This window comes from Haliotis rufescens, unplaced genomic scaffold (assembly GCF_023055435.1).
Source record: "Haliotis rufescens isolate VD_foot unplaced genomic scaffold, xgHalRufe1.0.p SCAF_11, whole genome shotgun sequence".
Classification (NCBI taxonomy): Eukaryota; Metazoa; Mollusca; class Gastropoda; order Lepetellida; family Haliotidae; genus Haliotis; species Haliotis rufescens.
Window position 1 is genome coordinate 1,311,071 of NW_025963791.1, and position 26,267 is coordinate 1,337,337.

General features: G+C 40.9%; 2 protein-coding genes across 2 annotated transcripts in view; one reads left to right on the top strand and one right to left on the bottom strand.

Moving 5' to 3' along the window:
- LOC124144578 overlaps positions 1-6,904 on the top strand; it is a 28,116-nt gene extending 21,212 nt beyond the window's left edge. Inside the window, exons 2-3 of the mRNA XM_046514059.2 lie at positions 2,089-2,241; positions 2,926-6,904. Coding sequence (XP_046370015.1) covers positions 2,089-2,241; positions 2,926-3,143 — 371 coding nt within the window. The 3' untranslated portion in view covers positions 3,144-6,904. The remainder of the gene's footprint in view (positions 1-2,088; positions 2,242-2,925) is intronic.
- Positions 6,905-14,785: 7,881 nt separating this feature from the next.
- LOC124144577 overlaps positions 14,786-26,267 on the bottom strand; it is a 48,274-nt gene continuing 36,792 nt past the window's right edge. Inside the window, exon 3 of the mRNA XM_046514058.2 lies at positions 14,786-18,320. Coding sequence (XP_046370014.1) covers positions 18,106-18,320 — 215 coding nt within the window. The 3' untranslated portion in view covers positions 14,786-18,105. The remainder of the gene's footprint in view (positions 18,321-26,267) is intronic.

Sequence of the window (26,267 nt, forward strand, 5' to 3'; positions counted from 1 at the left end):
TTAAATCAAGCCGAACTATTATATTTTTTTCACTATACAGTTTTGAGGGCAGCCAGCATATCCAGGGAACACAATGTTTATGGGAGTATGTCCTGATGACAAATTATCTATTTACAGCTTGAAGCATGCAACTTTGATCAAACAACTTTTGAGCAAGAGTCGCAAGCCGCTCTTTGAAATAGTCGTAGAAAGAGCATACTAGATTCTACCCAAATAGTTGTGAAATGTAGACACCAAAACCTATAGTTGGTATGGCTAGGACCTGGCGGAGGTACAACAGGTTGTGTCCAAACTTTGTATTTGTGGTTTTTGTGAACCACCAACTTCTAAACGCCTTCTAGAGAAATATCCAGAGGGTGTTTGGTCTTTTATGCACTGTCATTTTAATTTCTCTAAAATGAAATCAAGTCAAGTTCGAAAAGAACTAGGTTCACCACCATGTTTTCTGGCTTCACATAACATGAAAGTTATGAAATCATATATATAAATATATATATATATATATATATATATATATATATATATATATATATATATATATATATATATATATATATATATATATAAATTGGTTTGTCAACACCTATAGCCTATAACAATCGTTACTTCATTCATTTCTTTTTTTAGAAAAGAGGCTTTATCTACAACGACTCGTATAGCTGATACCAATTCTAGTTTCAGTCACATCAACAATCAGTCTCGGGTTCTATTCAGTTGAACATACGACGCCACGATTATATTGGTTTTCGTCTGTTGTTGAGCCTTTTTTATTCAGTATTATTATAAGAAATATGACTGTTTTCGCTAATGCAGACAGATATCGATCTAACGATTCTCTGTACACACAACACTGCAGTTCCCCTTACGCAATAAAGCTCACCAATTGAAATATTTGCCAACTCTTTTCATCTTGTCTTCACAAACCAAAATCCATTATCAGGCGCGACTGTTTCATTGGAACTCAATACTGATGCTACAGAGGACCGGGTATAACCGCAAACTGATTGGATTGGGGCATTAACTTAATGAATGATATTGCGTGCCACCCCCTCCGTCTCCTCGTGACGTCACGACGCCAAGGTTCTCTTCCATTCCGTGCTCCAAACCGGACCACACCATGCCGGACCAGGGCCCAGTTGGGGAGAGGATATCTCGCCCACAGGGATCGATAATGCGACGTGGATCTTCACACTGACCCAATTTTCTCAAATGCCTGTTTAAGATAATGACTTATGGTGATTGCTTTCTTCAGGTTGACTCCAAACGTTAAGTCAACTCTGCTTGTAATACCGTTTTGTTTTCAGGCACAGTTGGTAAAGCCTGGAAAATGCTCAATGGTTGTGAATGCTTTGCATGAGGATTGTAGGGATGTTAGGTAGACGGCTATATGGTTGAGTGTCACCATGGTTTACACCATGAACATGCTACTGGTTTGGTTATTGTGTAGGTATATGATGTGCGAGTTGCTTGACGTTAACACCAAACGGGGACAAACGACAGAATCTCGTGCACAGACTCTATCAATTATATTTCTCCACTCAGGATCCTTGGGAGCTTATACCTTGGGTCATTGGCCTTCGATTATTCGTTGCATATCCACAAACGTTAATTTTTTCGACTCTTAGCCAATAACTTGAAATAAAGAGACGTTATTTCAGGTGGTACCGTTCCAAAAGGAATCGACCGGATTAACAAATTTCCGGAGTATCGAATCTTGAAAACCTTCAAAATACAAGAAGACGCTCCAAGAATGTAGTCGTCTGTAGTAACAACATTTTACTGTATAATCTCGGAATTGTATACAATCTTTTCCAACACATTTCAGTGCAAGTATTACCATCTTGTTATACATTGAAAGCCCAAAACATAATGCTTGAACTAAACACTCTGAGCCGAAATGTCAGCAGCCTTGGGAGTTCTCTATTATGTTGTGGTGCCTTCAGTCCTCACCAGGCGGAAATACCAGACGTTGCACGTGCTGAGCAAAAGTGCACGTGCAGATCATGCAGGGGATATTGCCAAAATGGTCCACGACTTTACATTCTCAGCCGGGTCAGCGCCACCTGACTGTGTTTGTTTCTGTTTCAGGACTCGCCATCGAGTGTTTCATCTGTAATTCCTATCTTCACGGCGATGATTGTAGGAACTTGCCGGAAGAAAAACAATATATGTACAAGCAGAGGTGTGATTTCCTTGAGGGTAACAAGACGTACACCGTCTGCCGCAAAATGGTCCAAGAACGTGAGTAAACAGAATTATCTCCCTTTCTAAACGAACTACTTGACAAATCAAGGGAGTACAAATCAATAATTTCCTCCAGACTGCGCTTGTTTGGTCGCTTCCCAACAGCGTATATCTTGAGATGTCAATTGCACTCGTTTTTAAGTTGACTGTTTGTTACATGTTGAGTTGTGTTGAAACAACGAAAGCCAATACACTTTTTGGAAAAAACTATAACTTCGAAATGATTCTCAGTGCTGGTATAATTAAAGACATCCAGCTATGTATGACGACGTTGAAGTTAACACCGAGATGGGTTTAGGTGTTATAGATGATTTTGTGTCAGTTTGACTGTACTTCGATTAAGTTTAGAATAACGGAAATCGTCTCCGTCTGTAAGTACAAGAGATGCAAATTGCTTCACTCGGAATAAGGAGGGAGGGGAGCAAAATGGCTAATCGTTTTTGCTTTCGATTTCGTTTAGACTGTTTCCCGTTCTCTTTTCGGCACGACATTTTTATCATTTGTACTGATTGGCTCTTGTCGATGAATCTATGTTTACAAGATACCTTTTAATAATTTCACGCGTTATTATTTGCCGGGTAATGTATTCATCATAATAATTATGGATTAAACAATCTTGAAACTTTGATCTTAGAGATAATGATGTGATGTTAATATTGACAAGGTACGTTTTGTTTTCAGTACCGGATGAAGTCCGTATAATCCGCCAGTGTGGGTCGATGGGTAAACCCGGGTGCATCGCCCGCAGTGGCACGAGGGGTGTTCGCATCCGGTATTGTCACTGTGGGGAATCGCTATGTAATATGGGACCAGCTGTCATACCTCATCTTCCCACGTATCTCACAATTGCCATAGCAACGTTTGTCATTCCTCGGATCTATCAGAAACTACGGGAATGAGGAAATGACCGGCACATCTGTTGACAAGGTCAAGGCCTATTGTAAGCAGCTAACATGGATACAAGTAAACCGAATGTCCAGTGTAGTAGATGGACGCCATGCCGTATCCAGTCCTACCCAGATGCAATCATAGTAGATGTAGTCGATACGGGGTTAAATCCCTTGCGGTACACCACCAGAGGGCGCTAGTGCTTTTCATCACAGAGCTTCTTTCAGGCTGCTGAATCTGTCATTCTGGTTCCTTCAACACTTCGTTATAACGCGAAATAAAGCTGATTACGTCACACACGGACACATTCCTACCAAGAGCATATAATAGACTCATTTATAGACGTGGAAACACCCCATTAGAAGCACCGTTCATCCGTATTGATCACCTGAAGGCTAATGCGTATTCACAACGTATTGATGTTACCGTATCTAATATACCTGTGTTGGTTTTAGTTACCTCAGAACCAAAGTTATATGGTCAAGCGGCATGACTGTTTCCTCCAACACATTTGGCCAGTAGTATATGAGAAGTGTCATTTTTGCGCAAATTTCTACAGGCATGACTCCATGCAAAGCAAATCAGTGATGCCCAACTTGTTGGATCACAGTAATAATCATGGAATCTGATATTAACCTTTTTTAGCGATTATGATTTTTCGACAAGTCGCATTGAGTTTATGTTAGTTTACAAAATGATGATACATATGTACTGAATGTGTCAATACCATTTATACATGAATTATCGAAACAGGCATATTTCAGGAGGTTTTTATGAACGTCCTATTGTATCCAATGTGTAAAATTGCAAACCTTTGGAAAACCAGTGTGAAAGCAGTTTTGAGCCAGGTGCAGCAGTATAACGAGGGCTCTAGATGTGTGGTAATGTGACGGACTTTGTTGTTATAAACGTGAGAGATCCTGCTGCTGCAATGGCTAATCAGGTAGGAGTAAGGCTCAGGGATAGGTGATATTTTTGGAAGCATGTCAATGCTGTCAATGTTCAAGTTATGATATATAGGTGTGGTACATGTGATTACCGTTCAGATGGCAACACTGTGATAAGCGATCATGGATTAGATTTGATCAGGAATGTTGATGTATTTGTATAGTAAAGTGGAGTATATTCTTAAAGAGATTAGATTATGAAGTTTAATGTACATTTCTGTATGTTGTGACATTGATAATGTAGATAAAGGTCCCACTGCCAGAAGGCATCGTTCACACGATGGTCAGGAAGCTTAGAATGGAAACTGAGCCGGTCCAATGTGCAACAAGAACTTTAAATAAGGTCCTGATAAAAGAATTGGCAATTTTTCAATATGGAGTCAAGATGCGCTTTCAGGCATCTGCAACGGTTCGTGTGTAGAATATAACCAAAACATGCACCTCTAGCGATTGAAGAGCTCAGTAATTGGCGTGTGGAGAACTGACTTCCTTACGTGAATTTCCGGGGGCAGGTAAGCTACATTTACGAGTAGAAGAGAGCATTTCTCTTCTCTTAGCTCATTAGTAATAACGCTTCTGGACAAAGGACTCTTGTTAAAGTAATGCTGCTCTGCGTGTTTGTTTGTGCTATCTATTCCTTTATTATCCTCTAATGAGTTCCTGACAAACGCATGTGTTTGCATCAATGATCTCCAAGAACAATCAAGACCATGAACGTGAGAGATGAACAATGTGTGTATGTGATCCTGCACATCGTCCTTGTGTGACCTGACGAATATATTGACAGACAGATCATCATCATGTCCTCTAATCATCTTTAATGGATATCGATTCGGAAGAATCTCTTTGGGGAATAGGTTGATCTTGATATGAATCGTGTTCATTGGCGGCATCATTTCCTGTGTTGTGCATAGTGGTATAGCACGTTTTTATTATGCCACAACTACATTGTTGAACATTACGATCAAATGGTGACAATCGTCTACAACCCAAGTCTCAGTTCCTCACGGAGAATGTCGCATAAAGCTTATATGATCCAAACCAAGGTGCATCCCAATGAATATTTCATGGATCCGTTACTCTGCACGCGGTTGTAAAACGCTAATCAACTACGTGTTATTGACATGTATATATAACACCATTAATCGGTATTGTCACAGTACCACCTGCACGTGAACAGTGATATCGATTTGAAATATGCATGTATCAAACAATCCGTGACATGCATTGCTGTATATGATGTGTAGAACATTGTATCCATTCTTCCAAGATCTTGTGGTTGTAAATCCATCGACACTTAACACCAATGCTTCCATGGTCATCTGGAGCCATTCAGTGTCTGAGTTCGAGCCTTGGGGGCGTAGTACTAACCAACATTAGCCACCTTCTTAAAGATAGCTTATCCTTGCATAGCACAGTAAGATCTGCTTTCGAAAATGGTTCCATGAAGAACGTGGTTTCAATTAAAAGAAAGGATAGTTAAATGGAATAAGTTGTGTATAAAATATATCTTCGTGAATGAGTTGTGTGTCCAATGTGGATATTTTACTAGGAAATGAGTGCTGAATATGCTGCTATTGCTGGAACAAAGGATATTCCACTACGGACAGAGTACGTGTATACTTCTAATGATTGAGCAATGGATACGCTACTATTACCGAAGTAAAGGATATGCCACTACGAAATGAAACCAGGAAATGAGTTAAAGATATGATACTGTGACCGAATCAAGGATATGGTACAACGATCCGAGTAAAGGATATTCAACTGTGGACTGGGTAATGGATATTAATGCATGACTGCTGGGTATGAGGCTAAGGCCAATATGGGTGCTTCGTATGCCCTCGTCATGTTAGATGTTGTTTCGCCAATGAGATGCTATCCAGGTAATATGTGTATTTGATCTCATAATGTTTGAAATACATGGTTGATATTGCTTTGTAAAATGTTAAAACGGGAAATGGTTTACGGAAGAGCTATTTGTCTGATTAAGGACTAAGTATGACGTCATTATTGATATAGGCTTTCAGAATGGAATTGGTCATTTAGTTTTGTGGGATTGTAACTCTGTTACGTGAGATTTGCGTGAGCGACTAAGTATGTTAGCATGGCACGAAGACACTACGGTCGTGTGTCCGACTGGGAAAGGTTTAAGTTTGTTTTGTTTTATGGGAATAATACGTTAGAATAACACGTAAGATGATTCGAGATGGCTTGACCCTGTGTATGATAGGGAGACATCAAGTCTCCATCAACACGTCTGTATGACGTGACTTCATATAGAAACTCTACAGGATTTCTTATAACAATGAATGCGTTGTGTTGTAGTACATAGTTTAACGTGTTTCAAATAGATGTCCCATATGTCCCTGCCTGTCTTGTGACGGCCTTGGTTCTGCAGTCATCACCAATGTTAATGAATATAGAATAAGGGTTACTGGAAACCAATAACGGACTTTCCTCCTTATGTTCTTGATATTATTGGTAATAGATATTGATAGATATTGATAGATATATTCATTTTACGTTCACGGTGAATTATAACATTATCCTGTAAGTAGAAAATATTTTTGGATTCATATTTTGGTTATTTTTAAGATATAGTCGAATCATAAGACATGGAAGACTCTTATGCATGTTATTAAAATGTATGGTTTAACACCGAGATCAGTAATGTTAAAAATGGAAAAAATGTGGATCCCTAAATATTGCTTGTGGGTATCTAGTCATGTAGTTTACTGTGCACTAAGTGTACATGTAGCTTCTATGTATTCGATGTTTCCTCTCAGTCACTAGATCATACTTGTAACGGTAAACTGTTGTAACTAACCTAATAAAAATCACAGACGTAACAATGCTGGTTGTGAAGTGCATCACCATATCACAAGGTACCCCGTCCTACCGCATCAGCCCCACCCTTACCCCCAAAGCCTCTCACTCTACCCCCAGGTCCCACCCCAGAGTAGACACGCCAATGTTCCCCTCTCCAAGCAGTTATATCAGTCTTACTCTTATATGTCCCTTTTTACTTTTGAACGAAAACAACATTGTATTCACGTAACAATACTCATCATTATTGAATATGAATACACTATAGTGTTATATCTGACTCATATTTTATACATGGTATTCATAAACAACAGATGCACACCTGCATATATGTTCTCGCTGGTGTATTGCCCTCCCTTTAAGAGTGAACATATTTTAGTTAAGGGTGTTCATATTCAAAATATATATTCAAATATATCTGAAATATATTCCAGACTCCATGCTCGAAATGTGAATCTGAGAAGTGCGTCGTGGCAGGCTAGACCAAGCTGCTCCATATCCAACTAATTTGCCCCTGCCGCCCTAGTTAAGTCAAACTTCCCTCAGTATGCCTGTATATTACTGAAGCGCTACCTCCTAAACCGACAGAGCCAGTGTGCTCGACTCTCCCTTATCGCCCAATTACCAGTAAGCGCGCACGTGTTCCCATACGCTTTGGTATTTAATTATCGACAGGGGTCGTAACCACTAATATGATTCTCTCACAGAGAATGTTTGTAAACCATTGCAAGAAAGACAGCTTTAATCATATATTGTCACAGAATTCGATTTTGCATGTTAAGATTAGATTGAAATTCCTCCCACATCCTCCCACTATTTACGCGAGTGTAACTAACCACCCCCCACCCCCCACCCCCCACCCCCCCCCCCCCCCCTCCGCACCCACCCAAAGACTCTATATTTAACCTACCCCTTACACCTTTAACCCTCTGTCTAAACACTCCCACCCTCCCACCACATTACTCACCCCACGCGCTTGTGTATGAACTTACTTCATTGGCTGCACACGTGCCGGCATGATAAGACTTTAGGGAGACTATAGATTGGGGTCCGAAGTATTCTATGCAGAACTCCCGTTTAGTTCCATATATTATGTGTACATATGCTGTGTAGTGGTTCCAGTTATGTCTTGTAGTCATGGTTACTCAGGATGTAGAGCAATGGTATGTGATAATACCTGTTACTTACCGACACGTTACTGTTACGGCAAACCTGCTTGTTATACACGTAACGTATTGTTACGGTCACCGTGTTGTTAGTTGATCGGTACCTATTATTTATTAATCTTACAGAGATTAATGTGTATATTTCTTGCATTTCGTTACGGGAGATGTGTGTATACATGTATTGTTTTCATTTTGACTGTTCGTTGGTGTTTAAGACGCGTTACACCACGTGATAGTCACGTGACATCATCTTATGCATCATTGGCCGGTTATAAAACAAATGTCTTAAGTGGAGAAATCTATTTATGCAGACAATGAGTGAAGTTAGTGGCACGTTAAAACTTTCAAGGGGTACAAAATCCAACCTAACTCAAGCATAAGATGACGTAACTCAAACAAGAAATCATTCACGTGTAAATGTTTGATTTAAAGTCAGATACATACCTACAACGACATTCTATGGCGTGTCCGATTTTCATTGGTCAACCGTCACTATGGTATTCAAACCGCAATCACGTGACTGATTTCTCATTTGACTGGTGTGACGTCATATGGCGACGTGTGTTCGTGAACGGTGTCTGGTGTGTATGTATATTGGGTCCGCATCAAGGACCATCGTTATCTAGAGTGGCAGCTTATTCTCTGCCATCCCATCTTTCTTTCACATCCTAGAAGTGATCCTTATACACTGTATTGTCAACCTAGTCGACGCCAGAGGGCGCTCTCGTGTAGGCTGTCTACTGTGGGTATTGCCAAGGAATCATTTTGCCATGGGTTGTGAATGACTCAAATTTAATTCTCCTGTTAAAGAGATCATATTTGAGAAACACAATCGTTGTGAACAATATCTACGTTTACACAAATGTTTAAATCTAAAAAATATATGGAAAAGACAATGTATTTATATCCGTTTTATCATAAATACGTACGAATAGCCTTTATGTTATGTAAATGAGTAAGTCAGAGTTAGTTTTAAATATAACCACAAATGAAGATCTGACCTTTAGCAACAAAGTTAAATATACACATGTATATCATCATTAATAAATATCAGAGGAAAAACAGTCGGTTCTATACGATTTTATCCCACTGAGAACGTATGTAGTAGTTGTGGTGGTAAATCTGTAGACGTGCATTAGTGCCATCTATTCGTGAATACAACATCAAGTGCTGACATTGTTAGCGAGGTGCACTACGGATGATGGATAGGAAGCGATGTTACTCATTAGCGTAGAAGCTTCTGTAGGCGCGTCGTGCCATTCTTGAAGCAACACGACCAGATCGAAATAATTCAGACTGTTCGAACAGCAACAGACGGGCTTGTTCCTAATTTCTCTGTAAACTCAGCCTGGGAAAAAAGCTCGTTGTGTATGCATGCGACTAAATGCCAATGCGCCATATATCTGTTCATACATGAATAACAAACTATATATAGTATAACTTGATACGATGTTATTATGATGCTAGCTCTCAAAATACTGTCAGAATGTGCTGTTTTAATCGTCTTGTAATGTTTGAATTGTTTGTGTATAGCAAAATATACTCATTATGGAAACGTTAAAATCACGTGTACATATACTGGCTGGTGTAATAGTTCAGGAGTTGTTGTGTCAGGCTCTGTATGTCGAGGAAAACAACTCCCGGCAGCATGAAAACGCACCACTAAATACTTCTGTGACAAGATCGCTTCTTCATTTCTAATCCACTTCATTGCTTGTAAAGCTGCCGATGAAAGGGCAATAAGGAGATTTGATGCGGGAAAGAACTGCAAAAGAAGTCGCCATCCTCAATAAAATCATGTGTTCCTCTTCGACGAACTTCAAAATTATACTAAATATCAATAAACTACCGAAGACGTACATTTTGAGTCAAGTCACGTGGCAGATTGTGAATGGTCAATACCGATTGCAGACGTCTACATGCTTTCGTCACCACTCGCCCTTTTCCGTAACCAGCCATTCGGCTTGTACCGGAATGACACGAGTAGTCACGAATGGTGTACATGGTCAGTCGTCCTGCTTCTGCGGTCAGTCGTGTGTAAACAGGGGTCCTACACACCTTCTGACCCGGCGGGATCACGTCGCTGGACATCGTCCACTAGGTTCACGCCATTGTTACTTTTGTCGTAATATTGCGACATTTATGTTAATTAGGCCCGTTTTAGAGATGTAACCGTTGTAAGTAACCGGCCACGCTTAGAACCAGTAGAATTTGTATGAATAGTTCGTTTTTTCTTCATCAGAACACAGAGGCAGTTTTCGTTTGGAGGCTGGTAAAAAAAATAGTAACCGCCCTTCAAACGAACACTCTGAGCTCGAACTCGCTGAAAGTAGGACATGCTCTGTCGTTTTAGACCAGCATTGAATATACGGTGGAATGAGCGGGGTAATGTACGTGTTACTTACTCATTCCTCTCAAATTTGAGAGCGGATATGACGTCACTACATTGAAGGCACAAAGGGAAGATAACTGTTGACTTCCCGGTGGAGCTCAGCGTGCACGCCCTGTGTATCGGTATTCGTGTATTATGTATGTGTATCTCGAGATCGTGTCTGTGTTGTGTCTCTCCACCCTAGCTTCCATCCAACAGGCGTCTTGATCGATCCGATCTGATCGATTAGTTGCAATAAAATCACATATCGACAACGAACATGTGTCTGTTTTAATTGCCATCGGCCACGCAATAATGCTGCCCTTTGCATGATATCATCAAATAATAATATACTGCTGGATACGTGCTTGTTACTGCAAGAGCCATTTGCACATGTATGTATGCTGTAACTTGGATACCGTGCATTACATCATTAGTTTGTGTAGCATCCGATTGTGTACCCAATAAACTGTCGCTGTCGTATTACTGCGCTACCGCCGGGATGCATTGACCAATCGTCTATGATACACACTGCCTCACCATTGACGCACGGTGCGATATCGATTGATCGCTGAGCCAATTTTATATAAGGCGAGTATTCTGGTGACAGCTGAAATGTAGGTTTTAGTAAGTATGTTGGACGTTGTATGTAAGAACATCGGAACGATGTGTATAGTGCGCATGTCAAATTTGGGCAACTGCGTATGTATATATGTAGAACAGATACACTATATATGGAACATGTATCACAGACAAAACGGTACTGTTGTTGATGATAGACCCAGTTGTAGTGAGTGAGTGAGTGAGTGAGTTGGGTTTAACGCCGCTTTTAACAGTATTCCAGTTATATCACGGCGTGTCAGCTAAATGTGGGAGGAAAGCCCAAGGTAATGCAGGTCTTAGACGTTAACCACTTCGGTGGAACCCGCGAGCACGGTATGGTGCTGACAAACCCAGAAACATAATAGGGGCGAACCGGGATTGGAACCCACAATCATAGGTTTCTGGCGTGCCCAAGGACGCAACTCTGCACAGCGAATCGCGGCGCCTTAGACGATTGACAATGGGCCACCCGTGCCCCCTAGAACCAATTGTAGCAAAGCTATACACATAAACACATTTTAAATATAAAACACATACTGAAAAGGGAACACATAGTTGAGATAAAACTATTTGTTTCATTAAGCTGATATATTTTACAGATGAAACCATTTTAAAGGCCGAAGATGTACTAATGAACATCTTCCTGGTGGCAAGGCAGTTAAATGAATATAAAAAATCCAGTTTCTCCCCATGCCGAACAAGCCTGTAATTCTGGAGTTGGTCTAAAGAGATGCATAGTCAAATAAAAACGCGTAACAAACAAGATATCCGGTTCGTAAACAACATGGATTGCAGATTTCGGTCGACTGCAGGATTTGCAGTGCATCTTTACAATCTTTTCAAGTTTTTAATCAAGGTTCTCAAGTGATTTGATGCCTTTCGCGAGGTACGACCCGTTTTGCTAAATATAGATCTTGTTTATCGATCAGATCGTCTTGACTGTGCAAGTGATATGAGAGGTGGAATCTGATTGGTCAATAGGAGGGACATATCTGGTAATGGACATGGTGGCGCTGCGATCGAGCCACACAATTCCAACCTAGTTCGTGGCAAGGGTGGAACGTGGACTTTTATAGACAGTTAACGCCCTTGCCTCGAGAAGATGCATATTGAAGCAATAAACCTTTTAAGGACTTTGTAAACCATTGTTGATGGCGCGACAAGCGGAACTAGATCCGTGGCGGCAGTTGTGAACCTTACATAACTGTTTAAGTTGTTGCTATATACCATTGTCTTCAAGTGTATACTTAGTGTAGTTTAAACACAGAATAATCTGCCTTCAAAAAACAGCCATCATGTCATAAGAACTACACGGGCCGCCATCTGGAATCCCCCGTTTTACATTATATTCATGCAATATGGCTACTTTATACTGCCCGTGGTATTATGTAGGCAGCGGAATAAGCCGAGTGGACCCGAGTGTATTATGTAGGTAGGAGAGTAAGCCGAGTGGACCCGATTATATTATATAGGTAGCGGAATAAGCCGAGTGGACCCGATTTAACACATTTTTCTGGGGTTAAAGAGCAGTAATTGTAGACAACCCTACACGAGCTTTGGAGAAACCGACTTGGTTGTTGTGTAGTACTTAATATTTTTCGGTCACAAGCGCTTCCCATTTTACGTCAACATAACACTCGTAATAAGGTTAAAACAACATGGCTTTATAGATGTTATTAAGACAAACAACAAAAGATGAAAACCTCCCTTTAAAACCTAATACTACTTCGTTATTTACGGGCTTCCTTTTGAACATTTATGGAGAAAGCCATTCCAACGTCCGTGACAGCGTTACATACACGGAGTTGAGGTCGCTACGGAGGAGTAGTTCTTCCTCTGATTCGATGACCTGATGACAAGGTGAAGTGAAACGGGGTTTAACGTTCAGTTCAAGATTATTGCACTTATATAGCGATGTGCATTCGTGAGTGTGTGCGTGTGTGCGTTGTTTCGTGCGTGCGTGTGATGACACGTTCAGATGGAAGTGTGTGTTCCACCGGCATGTCCACGCATTCAAAGAAGCACTATTATACATTTGATCCAGACACGATAAACTACTCATGTGTTCGGGTAATTACGGCAATAAGCATCATCCAATCAAATTAGTATGCTCTGTCGGAAGTGTCTCGGGCATTGGACAAATCTTTCTATTGATTGGCAATAAAAGGAGTTCCTGCGTATGAAACAAAGTTTGGTAGTCGTATTACTAAGCTGATATTTTACTGTTTCTCTATGTGAATATAGATCTGAACGAAAAACGTAGGACACATTGTTCTGAAGCCTTTGGCGACTTTCAATAAGCTGACATCGGTATGACAATCACCAGTATGGTGCTAACGTCTTTACAGCATACATATGTCTAACAGGAATACCATGTTCGCTCTGAAATATGATCCTTGGTTATCAACAGCACTATAGCTGTGAAATCCACCTGCGACAGTTCAGGCTGTCTTCCCACGATATCCTGGGATGGGTGGCGCTTGGATTTTGTATCGAGGTTAGACATTATTTCAGTTTCAGCTTCAACCAAGATTTTTTAAATAATATAATGAACCTACCAGATACTGTAAAACGTGAAATTAATGCGTCTCCAAAAGAATGCGACCGCTGGCCCCTAGCCAAAAATGCGACTCAATATGAATGCGACACCCCCTCCTCTCAAGCATCAGTGGATTTATATCTAAACAAAACGTCCTCTGTCAGGTTTACAGGAGAATCCTCACCTTAATCCAACCTTACATTAATCCAATCACACACCAAATAGCACCGCTTATTAGCGCTGAGTAGAGTACTTCAGATAAAACAATACGTGCGCGCTGGCTCGTGTCGGCCTTTGATGCAGTCGCCAAGAGCAAAGACACTGTGTTGGGTGGCGTCTGTCTGGACTTGCAGGTGTGATAAGTGATGACCTGAGTGAGTAGAACGCTTGTCTTCACCCCAGCAGTATCAATTCACAGGATGTAATTAGTGTTTGAATGACATTGTTTATGTACTTGTTACAAGTGCTGCTCAATAAACATTGATGTGGAATACATAGTTGTTTGTTTTCAGCGTATGTCTAAGTTTGTATTTCTGCTATCCAAAATGTCTTATTGTTGATATAAATGCGATGTTTAATAATGCGAGCAAAGACCACTCGCATTTTTCGCATTTAATTCACGCTCGCGTTAATTTCACGTTTTACAGTATATGGTCACATCCAGTGTCAGTGCTTCATAATGAGACATAGATGGAAAAATATTGAAGCCGCACTTTGGGAGCTTGCGTCTTCAGAAGCTAAAAAAATCCCTGCTCAGAATTTAAGCGTCTAACTTCCTGATGTATTTTTTAGTTATTTGATCGTGTACACAAATACCACGCGTCAAGTTCACGCTAAACCGATGGCACATGTCAGCCTGCACATCGTCTTCTTTTCGCGACACATAAACCTGATATCATATTGAGTTTAAGTACATTTATTTTATTCATCTCAAACGACTCTTTGCCAAGCTCCGTTCGCCATTGACGACCTTGACCTTGATATACCTCGCACTAAAACAAACCAGAGATCTGATTGGCTATAAATAAAATATGCAGCACGGGATATGTCAAGGCCAAGGGCGTCAATGGCGAACGGAGCACGGCAAAGGGTCGATTGAGATGAATAAATGTACGTAAACTCATTATACTATCAGGTTCCAATACACTGATTGTCAAGGTCGTAGACAACTGTATGAATAATGACAGACCAGAAACCGTATCATGTATATAATTTTATTTCACATCAACAAACTGAATGTAATTGCTGAAATGCGACACAAGCAAATTTGAGTATCAATAGAACATCATTGTGTGTGTAAATCGTCTTGATGAGCATGCGGGCGGTGAGTGGTGTAGGGGAGACAACTCTTGTAATAACACGACACACAACCACGGTGCAATCACAGGTTGGAAATAATAAACATTTGAAACTTAACCGTGAAAATACACGATAACTATGATACAAATAGCGACGACCACATTGAGGGGGCAAACATGCCTCGTGATTGTTTGGGTGGGGCACTCACAAAGATTGTCAAATGACGAGTATCACATAAATAATTGACGAAAAAAAAGTCAAAATGGGTAGGCCTGTATATATAAATATTACATTCATCTCAGGCAACGAACGAAGGCATGTATATTTCAGTTTAAGTTATTATATGGGAACATTTCTAGACTGCTCTGCTCACACCCCTACGAGTTGAGAGACTGTAAGTCCCATATGGAGTGGGATACATCCAGATTTGTGAAGCGTTTCAAACGCTTCTGACATGAAACCGTGTTCGTACTTGCATATCAAAAATCAAACCAGCCATTTAACATTTAACCCGAATAGTGAATATAAACTAACGAATAAAGGTAAACAGATAATGATATTGCTAACATTCAACCATAACTCGGTTTGACAAGTTCAAAAGTTTAAGTTTAAATGCGAGAACACAATATAGATTAAGGAGAGGAGATGATCCAGTAGGCTGACGGTCACCCCACACATGGAATCAGGAGAGAGATACATCAGCGAAAGGAAAAGATTATTATAAAACAGTTGCTGAATATGTAAGTGAGGAACACATTTAACGTTTAAGAGAAAACGCTTCATTTCACACAGTTGAAAGTTGTTTGGACCTAGTTCGTGAACAGTGAGTATGTTGTACGTCGCAGTCATCTGTCACGACGGCAAACGTGGTGAACCTGACTAACAGACACGCCCAGCTCACACACATGCAAGACCCATCAGGAATGAGCTGTGGTCATCTAGTCCTCAATGTAGACCCGTAATAGTGACTGGGCAAAAACAACACATGTCACTGACATGGTATTACATGTGATGCAAGATGTTGAACAGGACATAGTTGACAGTTGTCAGCTCAATATTAAAGTTTTTTTAATGATTAAACAACAGACTAGCCATATACCAATCACAAAAATAACTTTAAATGAAATTGTGAATTCGCTGTTGGTCGTAGCACCAGGGTTTGAAGCAACAATCCTCCAGCCTCAACGACTATTAGATTCTCTAGCACTGTGACCATATATGATCAATATCCATTAATACAGATTGAAAGGACATTGGTGCATCAAGCGATCTGCCAGTCTAGTCTTAACATTATTTCATCTATTTCCTCTTGGGGCTGGTGTGATGACGTCACACAACAGGCGAGAGGACAGAGTACTACAATAAATTCTCAGGATCATGGAATGATCATTCTCATGTTTAAGAAGGAGCTAATTTCTGGAAAATATTTGAGGGCAAGAGAAAACGTATGACCATCATGACTGATCACCCATTCCTTGGATTTTGGATAAACTGGGAGAATTTAACTTTAAAAATGACTTTTGTTTCATTCTCATTTGAACATGAATCTCAGCTCAGATAAATATTTACCATTTACCTCACATCATTAAATATTAAGAATTCACAAACTGGAAAATCAAATTATGGAGATAGAGCAGACCCGTTTAATGAACACGTTAACATGTGACCTGTGTACATGGATTCCTATTCTCCGGGCTGGCTGCGCGTGTAATATTTGAGTGTTATAGCCAACCTGTCAGTGTTTTCGTCTCTTGCTTTTACAACGTTTCCAACCAGAGCCATAGCAGTAGCTGGCACTGGGGCAAGCCAATCCAGACGCTCGACTGTGTGGGGCAAGCAATGGAGTGAGTCTACACTACTACACATGAAGCCCGTAAAAACAAAAGATGAAATCTTCTATGGTGTCCAACTAGTATTCAACAACGACACGTGTAACGAAAACCAAAAAACCAAAATCACATCATCAACCGAGAGACATCATTGTCTGTATTTGTGCGGCGGTGCTGCATCAGTGAAGGTCCCTACCAGGTTTGAATAATATGGACACGACTCGATGTCTAACCACCAATGGCGATTCTGTCGCTTCTCCCGTTGAATGAATGCAGATGTTTCATCTACAACTGTATCTACAGGAGCACTAAAGTGCACTCCCTTGTCCAAAGGACAAGGTCGCATACAAGCAGAACCAATTTCTAGGAGGGTGTGAGCTATCTTTGTGGTATATACCGGATTTTATGATTGATCAGTCGTCAAAGACCTTTCTTTGATTTTTAGGAACTAGCTGCTGTGGATGGACACACAATGACGTAACATGCTGATGGAATATTATGATATCGGATTAAAAGTCCTGGCGCCAAGTGCTGGCAAACAATCTCGTTAAAATTCTCAAAATTCGGTTCAGATAATATCGGCGAGATGTGCCATGGTGTCGCAAAAATGATATCTGTAAGAAACGCAAACAGATGTTGATTTGTCTCGTTTACGATGCATATCCCAATCTAAATACTCTGGTTTAGGGAGATCATTCATATTGCACTTGCGTCCCTTCCACCTGTACAGGATGTAGGTCAGTCCCCTCATCAACGGCGGGTGTATGCATGCTATTGTGTGCATGCATGCACTTGAATACAAGCTTCGTACTGATTGTGTACGGATACAGTCCCTGGTCCATCCTATTAAATATGTCCGATGCACTCAACACCGTGTGAATGTGTTCCATTTCTTCCACGCTAGAACTTACGACTTTCCTTCTACGCCACTTCGTCTCCATGCTTGGGGGTACTCAATCATATCACTGTGGATTTTGAGATATATGCCATGACGTATATGCGCTGCACAACGTTGGGATATAGCATAGGTCCTAAACTGTATCCATTTCTTACACCCAAGAAGTAACAGTACTCCGTTCGATTCCGCCATCCGCAAACACTCCGCACAGATATACTATATTTGCTTTGACTATCTCCAGAGAGCGAACAGTCAGCCAACTGAGCTCACTCTTCTCCGACCAAACCACAGATAGGAGGTAACGTATACAAAAAAATATAGTGCATATGAAACAAAGGTCTCATGCATAGATGTGGATCTGATATCGGAGTCGGAATGTTGACATGTTTAATCTCCACTCACAACCGTTAACGAAAGGAAAAGACTCCTCAGTGCGTCTTTTGATCGGGTTTGAATTTAGTTAAGAAAAATCCCCGTAAAGTTTAATAGTTTTCACCACACCACGAAGGCAACTGCTATACTCGACAGCAGGGTTGTGATTATTTGCGCTGCGACGCCTACGCCGCCATTACAGCCGTCATGATCACATGACTCGAGACAACCGTAGATCTTCTCAGTCCTTCTCTCGTATTCGAATCTGATGAGGCCGCAGTGACTGCCCCAGTTGTCGTTGCTGCAGTGTCGCACCAGAATGTGGGAACCATCCTCTGAAACAGACATGATACGTGTAACAATACTGTCTATATGAGTGAATGTGAGTGAGTGGATATGGTTTCACGGCCCTTTTAGCAATATTCGCGTTCGGGTGTTCCGCGCAACGAGAACACGCGTGTACCAACTCCCCTGGTACAATATGCAAGATCTGTCAACATTCAAGGATAGGTTTAACCTGCATAATCGATAACTATGCCAAGTTTTAGGCTTTTATCATAAAGTGCACAATGTGTCACGAAATGGCTGGACTGTTGTCTGAAATCGGTATCTAGCGGTAAACCCTGGTGACAATTCAAATTGGAATCCAATTCCAAGTTGTGATGGGTACCTTAAATGAGCAGGATCAGAGTAAGACTGTGTTTCTTTGTGTGTACGTTCTGTTTGATATGAAGGGGAAATGTCTGGCGTCAGTGAGGACAAAGTAGTACAGAGTCCTCCCCCATGCCCTAAGTGTCAAGTTCACAAGCAGAACCAATGATGAGGTGAGGTAAGGGCTAAAGCAGCGAATCGAATAAATGAGACGCGATGCAAATACAGTTTAAACCAGTGTCTGAAAAGCGCACCATTGTGTGGAGATTTCGGAAATAAAGTTGCCTTCGTGGGAATTTGGGGCACGCGAAAACAAATCGTTAAAGAAGCTGAGCTTGTAGATGGAATGATTCTAATTAGTGACAACAATACATGGCCGAAACCTGATCACACATACTTAACATTATAATTAACGTGAATTTGGACTTTGACATATATGAAGGGATGCTAATTCTTCTGTGGTTGAAGGTGGTTTGTTTGTTTGTTTGTTGTTTAACTCCACACTCAGCAATAGTCCAGCTATATGACGGTGGTCTGTAAATATTCGATTGGACCAGTGATTGACATCATGCGTATCGATCCAAGCAATTGGGACACGATGACATGCACCAACCAAGTCAGCGATCCTGACCACCCGATCCCGCTAGTCGCCTCTTACGACAAGCATTGTCGGCTTTTACAGCAAACATGGGTTGCTGAAGACCTATTCTACCCTGGAACTTCATGGGTCGAAGATTACTGTGGAGTAAACGAGATACTGGCGCCACGGATACCTTGGCTGCACTTTCATGCAGGAATATGAACCAGGAGGAGTCGGTTATGCACCAGTATGTTGTTTTAAATTGTCGCAATAGTTAATTTATCGAGTTGCAAAACTTCAATTACTTGTGGCTAAGATATTCACAGGCTAAACATGTTTGGGCTCTCTATCGTGAATGATATGCAGCACCAGGAAGATCAACAACACCAGAAACAGCTACAAGTCTAGCAAGAATCGTTTGCTCGACGTGTACATATACACTGAGCAATGGTCCATTCAGAATTAGGTTTGCTTCAACCACAAACTGGTTAAAAAGTGACTTTTAATCTCTCTAATCTTTCGTTCGACGGCCTGAGCGCCATGCGAGTGTGTGAGGCGCACGTACAATCTCCTTCACGTGTCCCGTCCCTGCCTGATTATGGGGATTATTATATGATCATAGAGACATTTTACAAGAACGTAATGATATGAGTCACAGCACATCCTTCAGTACTGCCGATATGACGGACAAGACAAAGAGTAATACCAACGTGACTGACAAGCCCCAGAGTAATGTCAATACGACGGACAAGCCCACGAGAAATGCCATTGAACTGACAAACCCTAGAGCAATGTCAACGTGACTGACAAACCCGAGAGCAATGCCAACGTAACTGACAAACCTTAGAGTAATGCCAACATGACTGACAAACCCAAGAGTATTATCAACGTGACTGATAAGCCCATGAGTTATGCCAACGTGACTGACAAGCCTATGAGTAATGTCATCGTGACTGACAAGCCTAAGAGTAATGCCATTACAACGGACAAGCCCAAGAGTAATGCCAACGTGACTGACAACCTCGAGAGTATTGCCAATGTGACTGACAAGACCAAGAGTATTGCCAACGTGACTGAAAAGTCCATGAGTAATGCCAACGTGACTGACAAGCCCATGAGTAATGTCAACGTGACTGACAAGCCCAAAAGTAATGCCTACGTTACTGACAAGCCCAAGGGAAAAGCCAACGTTACTGACAAGTCCATGAGTAATGTCAACGTGACTGACAGGCCCATGAGTAATGCCAACGTGACTGACAAGCCCATGAGTAATGTCAACGTGACTGACAAGCCCAAAAGTAATGCCTTTGTTACTGACAAGCCCAAGGGAAAAGCCAACGTGACTGACAGGCCCATGAGTAATGCCAACGTGACTGACAAGCCCATGAGTAATGTCAACGTGACTGACAAGCCCCAAAGTAATGCCTTTGTTACTGACAAGCCCAAGGGAAAAGCCAACGTGACTGACAAGTCCATGAGTAATGCCAACGTGACCGACAAGCCCAAAATTAATGCCAACGTGACTGACAGGCCCATGAGTAATGCCAACGTGACTGACAAGCCCATGAGTAATGTCAACGTGACTGACAAGCCCAAAAGTAATGCCTTTGTTACTGACAAGCCCAAGGGAAAAGCCAACGTGACTGACAAGTCCATGAGTAACGCCAACGTGACTGACAGGCCCATGAGTAATGCCAACGTGACTGACAAGCCCATGAGTAATGTCAACGTGACTGACAAGCCCAAAAGTAATGCCTTTGTTACTGACAAGCCCAAGGGAAAAGCCAACGTGACTGACAGGCCCATGAGTAATGCCAACGTGACTGACAAGCCCATGAGTAATGTCAACGTGACTGACAAGTCCATGAGTAATGTCAACGTGACTGACAAGCCCATGAGTAATGTCAACGTGTCTGACAAGCACATGAGTAATGCCAACGTGACTGGCGAGCCCATGAGTAATGCCAATACGACGGATAAGCCCGATCTATCTACTGTGAACTGTCTTGATTAACGTGCCGTCACATCCCGCCGATTATCATCATCAGTCAGTGCTTGCTCTTCATCCGTGCGCACGTGGAACCTCTGGATATTAGCGTGGTCAGTTTGGTATGCTAGTATGACATCTCATATAGTCTTAGTTGTCGCTTGTCAATCAATATTTTATTTCCACAAGGTTCTAACACCATACAGTCCTCGTTGGTTTCATTAGAGTCGTGTGTGTCTACGAACTGTTCTATTCCACACATTTAAAACTAAATAGAGTCGTGTGTGTCTACGAACTTTTCTATTCGATACATTTAAAACTGACACACAGGGATAAAACTAAAATAATGTCCAACCCTACTCACTCATTCCGCTCACGCACCACACATGTCCCCGCTATTCATTCATGGCAATCTTTCCTTCAATTAAATAACAAACAAAAACATCATCCCTATTCAACATTCTGCCAAGGAACAGGTTATCAATAAATCAGTGATACCGGGCATATCTGGATTCTGAGGTGCTGAAAGAACCTGCGCTTGAGTAGTCCGGCAACACTTCTGAACATAATACGAATTTAATAACATGTTGCAAGACCTCTCATAAATACGAATGAAGCACACAATTAGTATTTGTTGTATGGACACTAGATATTTCTTTTCAGCTACAGCTGCAAAACGAGATATTTATTAAATAAAACTATGATTCTAAATATACTGAACCGCAAAAGAAACGTCACCCCAAGTAACATTGCATGAAAAATTGTCATTGAAATATCTGGGTAATTTTTGTCAATGCATTTCAAGTCCACGTTTGGACCATATACAGGCTCCAGCAACGGTACCAGACCACCAAGACTACAGATGACCGACCACGTAGTGGAAGGACAAGATTCATCACCCGACGTCAGGATCGTCAGATTGTGTGACAGATCTTCAAGATCGCTTTGTTACTGCTGCGGAAACTGCTCGACAGACCATGGGGACACGCCAGTTCCTCAGAGTGTGGGCTCAAGCGCCTATGGCCTTCATCAACCGCCTCATCCATTCCATGTATCGATGTTGCACGGCAGTCATCAATGAACATGCCGGACACACGAGATACTGACTTGTGATGCCACTTTCTCAGAGAATAATGTTGTGTTTCACTTTAAGAACATTTGACATTTTAATTTCAACCTTGATTATCAGTTTTGCCAAGTTTCATCTTTTTAATATGTCTAAAAGTATGTTTACAGTGTTTGGACAAATACGGTCTCGTATATATATCTATCCATGGTGACGTTTCTTTTGCGGTTCAGTATATTTTCTTATCATCTCACAGCAATATATTTTTGTGGCAGACAATTTCTTTTTTGTCAACAGTCTGAAGCAAAATTATTTTCTTCAATCACTTTCATGGACAATATATGTTTCTCCATCCCCGGTCAGCCTGCCCCAGATTATCAAATGGTCGGTCCCTAGCTGATTTATACAAACTTGAGTCTCCTGTCCCATCAAGGTTTAAGAACTGAAACCAATGTCAAAATATAGCAAATTTATATATCCCATATATATCCATTGCACACGCATATATTTTTCTAATTCGGTCATCGTGTGGAGATTGAGGGTCAGAAATGGCCTCCAGTACCTCATGCAGGTCCTTTGAGCAGGTCCTTCGAGCAGGTCCTTTGAGCAGGTCCTCACATCGTTAAGGGTGCTGCTTATTCAAACCTGTACGAGATGCACTTGGAATAAAATCCCAATTCAGCTGTGTGTCCAAATGGATCCAGTCCGTGAATCTCCTTTCAAAAGATGATTAATACAAGGAAATAAACACAAGTCATCAACTACCAACGGGGCTAAATCAAGTTCCATCAGCGAATATTTTAGGTCATTTCCATTCAGTGTTGCGAAGCAAACCTAAATATAATTTTCCAAACGCTGGATTATGACCATGGCTGTAGAGTATTGAACATGTGATTGTGAGTCACGTGCATAACAGGAAGTGATGTCAATTACGTTTTGACTGGCATATACATACACAACGGTTGCTAATAGTACGAGGCCCACGCCTTGTCAATCAATATGTCATTGATAAGAATTAATCATGTCGGAGCTGCTAGCGTGTCATTCAATGTCATTTTGTAATTGTCTAATACGTACTTACTGGCACATTACTGATCAATGTCTGTTATTGTGTTGGCGTTGCACTGATTGTCGGAAAATATGAATATCAGATATAAACCTCAACCCCTTGACTATGAACGAAGCTCCATGAAATATAGCTTAATCCGTCTCCCTGGTGGTTGCGGGTAAATAGCTCAATCAACACACATTGGATTCCACTAACGATTGGCTGGCACTGCCGCAAGTATACCTTGGTATTCAGGAATGGATCTCGCTCCAAGAGTAGATTTGACAGCTGATCAATTTACTGTTACTAGGGAGGGAGGGATGCGTCCCCGTTGCTGAGCTGGAGTTGGGAGCGGGAGCGCTATGGCGATCAAATTAAACTTAACGAAGCGTAGGGATGCAACACTACACTTGAACCAAGTCGGTAGGAAAATGACTGTCGATTCAATGGGAAACTAAAATTTTAATTTACTCTCGGCACTAAATGTTGTCTTGCTATTAAAATACATAATAACTGTTATTGTCGAATCTTGATCTCAAGTCGTACACAAAGCACGTTTGTGTTTTATATAATCATGTGATGGGCGTATTTCAGCATAATATACTGCCAAACTTCTACCAGTTGGTTAAGTTCCCGAGGCAACAGTTGAGATTGACCAGATTGGTCTTGATGGCTGCAAGCGAGTATCATTATTCTGTTTGTAAAAAGGCTGTAGTCTACTGTCAGTTCACATCAGATAGGCTAGACGTCTAATGTGTAGTCCTGTATAGGTACTGCCTATAGTTACTGCGTTCACTTGCTTCCAAGTACAAGAGAAGCAGAACATCTATGATTCTTTACCAAGTGTTCTTCATTTCTTTGTCTGGAACATTCGTGAACAGTCAACCGGTGCCTTGTATCGATTCAATTCATTGGATTCACTGGCAGATGATTACCCAGGTGGTTGGATTCCGTCCCCTTGTGCAAAGTATGGAGCCACTTCTGGATTGAATGTTGACATCATTCACGTTGCTGTTATACACTACCGACAAACAAACATGTTACCATGTCAATTTTCCATTCTTTCATAGTTCTTTCTAAAACACACGTCGCTATATAAGTGCAATAATCTTGGACGCGACGTTAAACCCCATTTCACCTCACCTCACCTCACTTTCTAAAACAAGTTCCACTGAATGCATTACATTACATGCATTACACCAGCAGTAGTTTTACTCGTTGTGATAGATGCAGCAAAGCTAGGAAATGTGGACGTGAAAATATGAACCGACGCATTTGGAACAAAGTGTATACATATCCATAAAAAGTGTCATGTATTCACGTTTATCCAACCTCTAAATCCCCATCAAAGAATTTATAATGTAAATGTGAAATTATCTCCTTCTATTCATGCTCTTAAAGCCTACCTTTTTAACAAACACTATCAATGCTTGGAGCATTGAACACGAAGTTTTGTGCACTTTATACGCTATGTTAACACAAGATTTATTATTTATGATTATTAATGACTGGAATTCAGTTTTCACTTTCATGAAACACTGCTCGTATTGCCACTGGGTTGTCGATGCTTTCACCAAGAACCATTCACAATGATTTAACTCCGACACTGTCACTAACAATGCTGCAGTCATGGTGTTTCGTTCCATCGATATTTTCACTGACAACAATAGTTTGCAATTTCACTGTTGTTTCATTCCGTCGATTTATTTCTCTTAACAATGAGTTTCATATCAAGTGTCTTTCATCCCACCGTCGTTTTTTCAAAACAGCACAAGTAAGCATTTTCACCGCTTTTTTCACTCCATCGACATTTCCAAGTTTCACCGGAGCCGTCGTCACCCGATATACACACTCAGCACAGTATTTACAGTCGATCTAAACAACCCGTTCTTTCACATCAAGTCGCCCCTAAACAAATCTGTCGTCAACTGCTACATTTACGATCACTTCTAATCAATACCTTCACTCAATATCACATTTACACACATCTCAAGGATCCGTGCTCCGTCAACATTTACTATCCTGTGTCATTTGCAGTCTTTGAAGAAGGAGACTTCGGCCCCCTCGTGGAGGCTGAATAGTCTCAACTTACCACACTAACCCCATCAGATCAACCCCTAACTCTCTGTGCATGCATGCTCAACACTTAATAGATGTGACGCAGATAGTTCAGCATCAGCAGCTTTGCTAATTATTATTATTATTATTATTAATTTCCGTGTTAACAGAAAACATCTTGTAAAGTTTTGAGATAGGGTCTTCTTGAATTTGTCTTTTTAATATTTATGAATTTATTCATTTTTCCTCTTGACAAATGTACAAATTGAATGCACCTAAGGTCAATACAATTTATTACAAACAAGCCAAGCATTAACCTTTTCACCCATATAATTTGTTATGTGGCAGTAGAGACTGTTGTAGATATTTGTGGTGGTAATCGGTGGCAACAAAAGACTGACCCGCTAATAACTCTCGAGTGCTGTCGTGGCTTGTTGTCTGCGGTCTTCAGTAATTTAGAGGTAACCCCATTCTAACATTCTGGACACTGGAGAGTGTACTGATATGGGGACTGTTACGTGTAGCTGCTGGTACTTATTTGACCCATTGTGTTTCCTTTTTGTGATTGACCTAAAATATGCTTAAATATAATTTAAGGTTAATTATTCATTGATCTTGGCAAGTCATTTACTGATTTCACACTTTATTTCTGTACGAAATGATTTCCTTCAAAGCTTGTTAACCTTTTGCATTTACATAAGCTCGTAACAATATACACATGTGTATATTTGCCTAAATCCCCTTTCTGAGGTTTTTCTACACATAATGTTACTGAATCACCAAGACTCCCTTGCACACCCATGGATGGTTACAAGCTTGATCTCCCCGCACAATAACCACTCACACACTATATCACGCACTCTTTGTTGAACACGAATAACAAATAAGGCTG